This window comes from Quercus lobata, chromosome 10 (genome assembly GCF_001633185.2).
Source record: "Quercus lobata isolate SW786 chromosome 10, ValleyOak3.0 Primary Assembly, whole genome shotgun sequence".
Classification (NCBI taxonomy): Eukaryota; Viridiplantae; Streptophyta; class Magnoliopsida; order Fagales; family Fagaceae; genus Quercus; species Quercus lobata.
The window spans coordinates 40,213,942-40,224,111 of record NC_044913.1 but is presented as its reverse complement, the minus strand read 5'-3'; the positions used below and the strand labels follow the sequence as shown (position 1 = coordinate 40,224,111).

Sequence of the window (10,170 nt, the reverse complement as noted above, 5' to 3'; positions counted from 1 at the left end):
TATACCATAGAACTAAGTAATGTGTTTGACCTTAATAAGAGAGTGTAATTAAGTGTGTGTGTGTTTAGAAGTTAGTTTGTTTCTTCCAAAAAAAAAAAAAAAAGAAGAAGAAGAAGAAGAGAGAGATGATAAATCTTGTAAAAATATTGTCTTGTTATTAATGACACATTGTCATAAACTTGTTATTACACATTTTTAATTTGGGTCATGGGGTACTCTTAAGGCAATTGTTAATAGATCATTCTAAGAAAGTTTTGACCCCACTTTTATAAGAAATATAATAAACCGTTAAACAATTAATTGTATGTGTATATATATATATACACACTATAAAAAGTTTCTTAAAATAATTCATAAATCAATTTTTTTTTTTTTTTTTTTTTTGTGAAACTACATTATTGGTCCCTGAAGTTTACCTTGTGTGCACAATTGGTCCCTCAAGTTTGAAGCGAGTATAATTAGTCCCTTAAGTTTTAAAATTGAGTTGTGTTAGTCCTTTTACTAACTGTTGTTAACGGTGTTACTGACGTTGATAACAGAACAATGACTTGATATTTTTTTTTAATGATGTGGCATGTTTTTAATTAAAAAATTAGAAACTAAATTTAAACGTGAGAAAAAATATTCACTGGTACCAAATTAAAAAAATTTATTTTCTACTTATTGTAAAAACCCACAACGAGAGAGAAAGGGAGAAGCGGTGACACTTCGACAGTGCCGTTTGTCTCTAATGGCGAAAACTTGAGCACCTTAGCTGCTTCGTCTGAGAAGCGGTGAATTAGCCTCAACTACAGTGTTGTCGAAGCCAGAGCAATATACTCATTCTCGACCACGAGCCACACTGCCGTCAAGAAATAAACCAGAAGTAGCCAAGCCTACTGAGCCACCATAGCCACTCGAGCTCGCAGAAATAAAGAAGGTTTTGAGGTTGAGGTTGAGATCTAGGGTTTGGGATTCTCTGAGGAAATAGCTAGAGAGAATTGGAATGAAGACAAGAGAATAGGGAGGGGGGGTGCGCAATGCGCACTATGTTGTTCTTCAGAAATGTGAGCCAGAATTGAACGAGAGAGTGATGGAATGGTAATGGCATAGTGTAAACTAGTGTTACCTGAATATTAAAGTGTAATTTTAAAAATTTTAATTAATTTATGAGAAATGTGAGCCGGTCAATATGATTTTTCAATTTCATCTAATGTGGAAACTATTTTTTTTAATTTTTAATTAAAAACATGCCATATCATTAAAAAAAATGTCAAGTCTTCGTTAGCTATATAAGTAACACCGTTAACAGCAGTTAGTAAAATGACTAATACAACTCAGTTTTAAAACTTAAGGGACTACTTATGCTCGCTTCAAACTTGAGGGACCAATAGTGTAGTTTCAATTTTTTTTTTTTTTTAGAATGTTTTAACCTATGGCATCCGCTTTTGAACATAAATCAATGTTCCCTGTACATAAAAAAATTAAAAAAAAAAAAAAATCAATGCCTCTAGGTATTTTAGTACATCTATTAACATTTTCCTATTTAATAATTAATACCAAGGTTTTTATTTATTTATTTTTTTGATAAATTAATACCGAAGTAGTAGGACAAGAAGAGTTCCACCCTCGACTCAACCCCGCCACCCCCTCTCTTTCTCTCTCTTTGTTTTGGGGGGGGGGGGGCGGCGGGGGCGGGTGGGTTCTGAAGAGTTGATAAATAAATGATTCCAACCCGAAAACCGTTTGAGACCTGGCCCGAGATCATCTAGCGGCGTATTTGGGTTTGCTTAATATTTTTTATTGTTATTCATATCAGCAAACCTTAGTGTTGTATGTGTATAAAAGCAAACCCTGGTGTGTACGTGTATTTGTATTTATATTTATCTGTGTGTCGGCTGTGGAGGACATGAAGAATAATAAGAAAAGGAGTGGGAATTTTGCACGAGATCGAGGCTGCACACTCAATATGCTCAGTTTAACAAAGTAAATTTATCATCCACACTTTGTTGTTGAATTCGCATAAACAAAGCAACAACCTTTATAATTTATTCGTTGCTTAATTTGTTGGACATTAGACTTCCTTATATTAATCAAATCACAGCAACTTTTATCTCCTCTTTGTAGACAGTCAAGCACCACAATTTGATTCTTGCTTTCAAATCATGTGGAATGTGCTTTAGTTGCTTAAGTTTTGTTTCAAAATCACAGCCTTTATGGCTTAATATTGTATGTTATGCTTGAATTTTTATAATTACATGTTCATCTGTGCTGTGAAGTCTTTTTTATTATTATTGCTCTTATTTACTTTGATCCTTGGTTTGTTGTTCTTATTATTTCGTTTTTCTTGATTTTTTTCCCCCAGACTATCGCTCAATCTTATGCAAAATAAACGTGTTGGGATCAGTAGGAAAAAAAGAAAGGTAAGTTGTTCTTGACTTTTTCCCCCCTTCTTTAGGATGTGTGTTTCAAAATAAACTTCTACAACTGAGGACATTTAGAGGCTTCGCAAAAACAATTAGTGGAAAATTGGGATTAAGACTGGTTAGTTGTCTCAGAAAACGGACTGTACAGTCTTAGTGCCTTTTAGTGCAGATACATAATCATGTGATTCATCAAAGACAATGTGTAATTATGTGGCTGATCACTCGAGTTTCTTAAAAAATAAATTTGGTATTTTTATGTCTTAGAAGTTATAACAGGGTTAAGGAAAAAAAAAAAAAAAAAAACTCACATTAGTTTAAACTTTTGAAAGCTTACATTAGTTTAAATTAAATAAAACTCACATTAGTTTTAGATAATGCAACTCAATACTAAACATTCTGATATTAGCTATGTGCCCAGAACTGCTAACAATAAGGTTAGCTGCTTATCATAATTTTTTCTATATGCTTGGAGTTATAGATAAGTAGGATTGATGCCAGAGAATTGTGCAATTATTGCCCTAAAATAATTTCTCACCCTGTTCTCTGTAGTGTCAACGTCAAGATCCCTCCTCAAAGGACTGGATCAGTGACTTGCCAGATGAAATCCTCATTGATATTGTGTCATTATTGCCAATGAAAGAAGCTTTGAATATCAGTATTCTTTCAAAAAGGTGGAGGCATATTTGGAGGTCTACTGTTATTTTGAAGTTTGATGGTTCAAACAAGTTGCCTTCCTCTATTGGGAATAAAAAAAGTCTACAAAGACTCGCCTTTGTAACATGGGTGGACAGAGTTCTAGACTCCCATTATGGTTCTGTGGTAACAGAATTTAGTGTTTGTTATGCCCTAAATAGAAGGGCTGCTTGTCTTATCAATCAATGGATTTCTTTTGCTGTAGGGAAAAAAGTTCAAAGGCTTGAGCTAAAGTTGGAAGATAAAAATTCTTCCTTCTCTGGATTATACACCTTCCCATCTTCTAAATTCAGAGCAGAAGAAGCGTCATCTATAAAACACTTGGCTTTGAATGCGTGCCGAGTGTATTCTCCTGGGTTTGATAGTTTCAGATCTCTTATAACTCTTTCTTTGGATCATGTAGTTTTAACTGACATTGTCTTCAACAACATTTTTTTGAATTGTTCGCATCTTGAGCATGTTAGTGTTGTAGAAGCCAAGGAGCTGGTTAATGCAAGAGTTGTTGGACCAAATCTACCTTTGAAACATTTAAAGTTGTGTATTTGCGATCAGTTGGAGAGTATTGAGATATGTGCAATGAATCTTGTGATATTTATATATAAAGGCAAACCAATAAATCTGTTCCTTAGGAATGTTCCAATGCTACGGGAGATCCAGTTTTTTGCCAGTGATGTAATGATTAATGATACAATAGCTTCTACTCTTAGCCAAGTTGTTTCGCTTGAAACTTTAGCCTTGTTTTGCAAGAATGTGTGGAACGAAACCAGAGAATATCTTGAGGTTAGCAAACATAACATAAAACATTTTTACATATTTCCTTTCTTATCTAACGTCTTATATTACTTGTTGATGCACTACTCATTGGTTTTTATTTGCAGATAAAATCAAGAGTGTTTCCTACTTTTTCTAAACTTAAAGTTTTGGTGTTGACGGTCAAGACATATTTTTGGAGCGGTTACATTGGATTTCCTTCTCTTCTAAGGGCATGTCCATTATTGCAGAGATTAGGGATGCATGTAGGTACTCGTATCTCTTGATATAATGACAGTTTTGGCATTATAATGGCTATTTTGAAATGGGACTTTAATTACTTGTTGATGGTTCTATTTGTTCTTGTTTAATGTATGAATTCTACCTGGGTAGGTTTGTAGCTTGTTGCTTGCTGAACTAGATATGATTCAGAGCTTTTCTTGATAATTTTCTCTTCAGAACATCTTTGTTTTCTGCGTGTTTGTTTAGTGATTTTTTGCCATGTTCTGATTTGTATGGATTTTCTTGTTTTTAAATTAAAATAAGGCAGCCATGGGAAACGGATGTAGCCACTACTGTATGTGTAAAATATATAGTTTCAGGATTTGTTAAATTTTATGGTGTGGGGGCTTTCAAGTGGATATAGCATAGGGACAAGGTTTACATGGTCTTAAAGATGGTCATTGAAGTTTAGGCCTTAGGTTTAAGGGTCGGTTAACGGGTGTGTTTAGTTTTAGGAAATTTGTTAATTAACCACTTTAGGAAAGTTTTGATACTATTTTCATAAGAAATATAAAAAGCTGTAAAAAAAAAAAAAAAGCTTTTTTCTCTCATAAAAAGTTTCTAAAACTATTGACTAAACTAGTATTCTTAGGGTACCCGTTAACTTTCCCTAGGTTTAATATATATATATATATATATATTTTGCTGCTCTTTTGTTTTCAACTCCTGTACAGAATGTTTTCTTTTTGGAAATTGTTGGGGTGGTTCAGAAAATTTAACATAGTCTCTTGGAGTATGGTGATTTTTTTTTCTTGATCTGTAACTTCTGTTGACTCTTAATCACTTAAATTGAAATGTCTTACTGATACAAAGCAGGACTTTCTTAAGAGTTTAATGACATTTAAATTGGCTATTGAAATTCCCTTTATTGCAGTTTGACTTTCGCCGTATGGATCTTGAATTTCGTTCAGATGAAATGAGGACGAGCCCAGAAAGTCGATGCCAATTCCTTAAAGAGGTTGAGCTGAGTGGGTTTCTTGGTCAGAAATTTGACATGGAGCTGGCTGTGTATCTTATAAAGGCCGCTGTTGTGTTGCAAAGAATGACCATACGTAGCTATTGTAGATATTTCACTTCAAGGGGGTGGAGAGATTGTCAGATATGGGAGCCAGAGGAAATCGAGATGATTAGAGAACGTGCTGCACAGCTCCACAAAGAGATGCCTCCAACAGCTAAATTGGTCATCCTTTGAATTATTATAATTATTTATGAAGCAGTTGAACTTCTTTTGTCACTGTGCTTTTGATAAATGAAGATTAAATGGTACATGTAGCTTGTAGCTGTAGGACTGTTGGTTTGAAATAAATTATCTTCAAATTTTTATCATTAGATTTGTATGAGTATGCTCAATTAATGAAATCTAGGGATTATTTAGAAAAATTTATGTATACTACTTCAACCATTCTTGGAATCTGGGGGCTTCCAATCGATTGAGTCAAAAGATTGGCCCCCTCCCAAGTCCCACCCAAAAAAGAAAAGAAAAAGGGTAGTATCAATACTAGTAGAGTTTGTATTTTTTTTTTTTTTTTTTGTTTGTTTCTTAAAATGAAAAAAGAAGAAGCGTCACCTTCTAAGAAGTGATAGCTTCAACGTAAAAGAAAAGAGAACCTTCAGGTTTGTTGCAAAGAAAGGATTTGTCCCCCCAATGGTAGATTGACCATGCACGATTATAAAATCGTTGGGATCTACGATAGCATAAGTAATAATGTAAGTGTTGCAACAAAAATAATCATAGGATGACGACATTACTCTAATGCCAAAAAATAGGCCGTTGCAACAAAAATAGGTACAATATGTTAATACAAACAATTAAATATTGGATTTTTTTCTTCTTTCAAAAATTGCCTACTATAAATAGGGCTATTTAAGTTATTACAACAATAAATAATCTTGCAAAATGAGAAAAATAAGATTCTTCTCATAATATCACAAAAGTACCTAAAAGTTATAGAGATGGAAAGTGAGTGTAGTTGAATTTTCTAAACAGATTTTTATCACAAAACTAATATCATATCCAACATAATAACTATTATAGCAAAAAATATATATTGTTTTATACTACTATATAGATTAATTTGAGTATGAGCCAAATGCTGATGAAGAAGAATACAAAGAAGATGCTCATGAAAGATAATTTTGATATCGATGACGAAAAAGAATAGAATGCAAAAGACGATTTGGACGCAAGTGTTGATAAAGGAAAGAACGAGAACAATGGCTAAATAAAAAGAAAGGTGACAGTAAAGCGGATGTTTTATGTCAGTTTTTATTTTGTTTTTCAATTGTAGCAGAATCATATATATATATATTTTTTTTGGTTAATGGATAAAATTTGGCAACAAACTTGGTTGAACTTAGAGCATTCACATTGAGAATGTTAAATGCCATATGTTGCCTTTATTTAGCATTTGTCTCTAAAAACCTCCTCCATCCGGTCTTGCAAAAAGATGCAATTGTAAAAAATTTTGCGATTGCACTACAGTACCGTCCTAAATGTAAGACGGTACTATAGCACAATTGTATACCTAAATAATATTTTTTTTATTCCCTACTAAACAAATATATGCCTCTCTCTCCATTGTCTCATCTCCTCTCCACTTCAGACTCTCTCTTCCCACTTTGTCTCCCTCTTCGTCTTCCAAATCGGAACCACAATTGTAAACCTCTTTTTTCTTCTTTTTTTCCTCTCTATCTTCCCTCGTATCAAGCCTCCATGGTGGAGATGTGGCGTGGGACTCATGGATCAGTGGCTAGGTTTCTATGGGTTTAATGGATCAATGGATGGGTTTCATTTTTGGTGGTGTGGGTGGCTAGGTTTCATCATTCCCATGTTTGGTGGTTGTGGTTTTTGTGGGTTGGTGGCGATTGAGGTGGATCGGTGATCAGCGTGGGTTTTGGCCGTGGGTTTGGCCAATGGGTATGGGTTTTGGCTGGTGCTAGAGGTTGGGGGAGAAAGAGACATTGGTGGCTTTGTTAGTAATGGATGGGTTTTGGCCGTGGGTATGGGTATGGCTGTGGCTTTTTTTTTTTTTCTTTTTTTCCCCTAGGGGTGGTGGATTTGTGACTGATGTAGTGGTGGTGGTGATTTTTGGTGGCCATGGGTGATGTTCATGTGTATGGTTAAGTTGTGTTTTGGCCGTGTTTTTTCTTGGTGGTGGTGGTGATTTTTGGTGGCCGTGGGTGATATTCATGGGTGTGGTTGAGTTGTGTTTTGGTCGTGGGTGATGTTCATGGGTTTGGGTTGGTAGTGGGGGATGAGAAAGAGAGAAAAACACAGAGAAGGAGAACGGAGATGAAGAGAGAAGAGAAAAGAGAGAGAGATTTTTTTTATATTATTTTATTTTGTAATATATATTATTTTAATATATTGTAAGTAAAAATAAAAGTTGGGATGCTAGTGTGTTGTAAAATGGTATTGTATAATTGATAAAATAGGTTTTTAAGATGGTAAAATAGAATAAGATAAAATTTGCTGATGTGAATGCTCTTAAGAGCATTCACATTAATCTCAACAAACTAGCCTAAGGTTAAAAATGTAGCTAAAAACCCACATAAAACCCACGCACCAATCTCAACAAACTACCAAAAATTTTAAAATTCAATCTTACCTTGCTACAACCAATGAGACACTATTCCTCACTATTACTAATGAAATTATTTTTTTATTCTCTTTTTTCTCTCTCCTCTCCCTATTGACTCTTCTCTCTCTCTCTCTCTCTCTCTCTCTCTTGTCACCTAACTCTATGGGTTGGGTCCGACGTTGAGTGTGGTGGTTGGGTCCAATTTGGGTTTTGGCTAAGTTTGACAGTGGCTAGGTGGTTGGATTTGATTTACGTTTTGGCTGGGTTGTGGTTGGGTTTCAGGACGGTAATTAGGTTTGATTTCGGGTTTTGGCTAGGTTCAACAGTGGTTGTGTTTTTGTGGGGTGGTTGCTGGGTTTTGTGGAAGTGGATACTGGATTTCGGGATTTGAGTTAGTGGCGGCAAAGTTGGGATATTTTGAGTTTTTTGTGTTTGTGCTGCCTGGGTGTGCGATTGTGCAAGGTGTGTGTGGATTTTGGGATTAAAAGCCAAATGGGGAACCAAGAAGCTTCGGAATAAGTCACGCTTCAACTCATGTTCCTATGCAGCCCAAAAACAAGAGATCGAGAACCAGGACTAGTGGAGGCGCTTTTAAAAGCTAAAAATCAAAACTTACAACACGTTACTATGCTCATAGATAATCACTACTTGGAACAAGTATGCAATAATGAAAGGTAACCTCACTGTAGGAACTAGCTATGCTTACTAATATACAGCACCTCAGTCAACAATGGATGAAGTATAGTACTTTAGTTGTTCCTAAAGTGATTTTGTCTAATGTTTTTGGTATGGCTTCCACAACCACTAAAATGCCTATTCACCAACATTCGGTACACCCATAAATTTTGTATTGCTTAACATGTAGTACACTGCTTTTTTATGTTAATGATATTATCAATAAAAAAAAATTAAAAAAAAAAAAAACCCAAATGGATAGTGGTGCGATTGTGATTGTGATTGGTGGTGGTGGTGGATTTTGGGATTAAAAATGTGAATATGAAGAAATAATATTTTATTGACATGTGATGTAGTACTAAGGCTGATATATGACTAGTAAAAGTGGAGTTTTGTGGGTTCTTTAGCTAAACATTTGACTGTGGGTTAGTTTAGCTAAGAACATTCACATCAGTTTCAACAAATGAGCCTAGGGTTAAAAATATAGCTAAAAAAACCCACACATCAGTCTCAACAAACAACCAAAAAATTTAAAATTCAATCTTACCTCACTACAACTAGTGAGACACTATTCCTTGCTACTACTAATAAAAATATTATTTTTTATTCTCTTTTCTCTCTCTCTCCTCTCCCCATTGACTCTTTGTTGAGAACCTAGAGTTTCCTAATGGGGTTGGAGAAGAATCGTAAAGGAATGTATGAGAATTGTAGGAAAATTGACTTAATTCAAGGTAGTCACCTCTATAGAGAAAATTAAGAGAGAGAGAGAGAGAGAGAGAGAGAGGAAATTCACTAAGCATTCAATTGGTTTAAGGAACCTAGTGGTTCCTAATGGGGATGGGTGGGAATTGTAGGGGAATGTATGAGAATTGTAAAGAAATTGACTTAATTCGAGGCAGTCATCCTCCATAGAGAAATATTATAAGAGAGAGAAGAAATGCACTAAGCAATGAGTTAGTTTATTCTTCAATTATATTTAATGTTGAATTACAGTTATGTATTTGTAGGAGACTACCTCAAATCTCATTGGCCCACATGACTCAAGATAATTGGCTAGTAAATTTAACATGTGCTTTATGAATTAAGGCATGTGTTAAATGAGCTACATGTACTCAAATCCTAACTAACTAATCCTAATCTCAACTAACTAATTAACTAAAGGAATTATAACAACTATGAGGAGATTATAGGGCATATGACATAATTTGGGGTTCTTATCACTTTTCTCCCTCTTCTATGTTCTCTCTCTCTCTGACTTTCTGGGTTGGGTTCGATGGTAGGTGTAGTGGTTGGGTTCAATTTGGGTTTTGGCTAGGTGGTTGGGTCCGATTTGCATTTTGGCTAGGTTGTGGTTGGGTTTGACGGTGGCTAGGTTTTGGGAAAGGCGACGAAGACAAAGTTGGGCTATTATGTGTTTTGTTGCGTAGTGTTTCCTAGGTGTGCAATTGTGCAAGGTGTGTGTGGATTTTTGGATTAAAACCCAAATGGGTACCAAGAAGCTTCAGGACAACTCAAGCTCCAACTCAAGTATCTAAGCAGCCCAACATTAAGAGAATTGAGAACCAAGACTAGTGGAGGCGCTTTTTCAGTATAAAATCAGAACTTACAACACGTTATTGTGCTCATAGATAACCAATGCTTGGAACAAGTCTGCAATAATAAAAGGAAACCTCACTGTAGGAACTGGCCATGCTTACTAATCTACATCACTTCAGTCAACAAGGGATCAAGTATGGTACCTTAGTTGTTCCTAAAGTGATATTGTCTAATGTTTTTAGTATGGC

General features: G+C 35.1%; 1 protein-coding gene across 1 annotated transcript; it reads left to right on the top strand.

The window, feature by feature from the left end:
- Positions 1–1,598: 1,598 nt before the first annotated feature.
- Positions 1,599–5,504, top strand: LOC115962771 (F-box/LRR-repeat protein At3g26922-like). Its single transcript, XM_031081645.1, has 5 exons — positions 1,599–1,965; positions 2,345–2,402; positions 2,955–3,878; positions 3,977–4,114; positions 5,005–5,504. Exons 1-5 carry the CDS (start codon positions 1,889–1,891, stop codon positions 5,320–5,322), a joined length of 1,515 nt encoding a protein of 504 aa, XP_030937505.1. The 5' UTR covers positions 1,599–1,888; the 3' UTR covers positions 5,323–5,504.
- Positions 5,505–10,170: the final 4,666 nt, after the last annotated feature.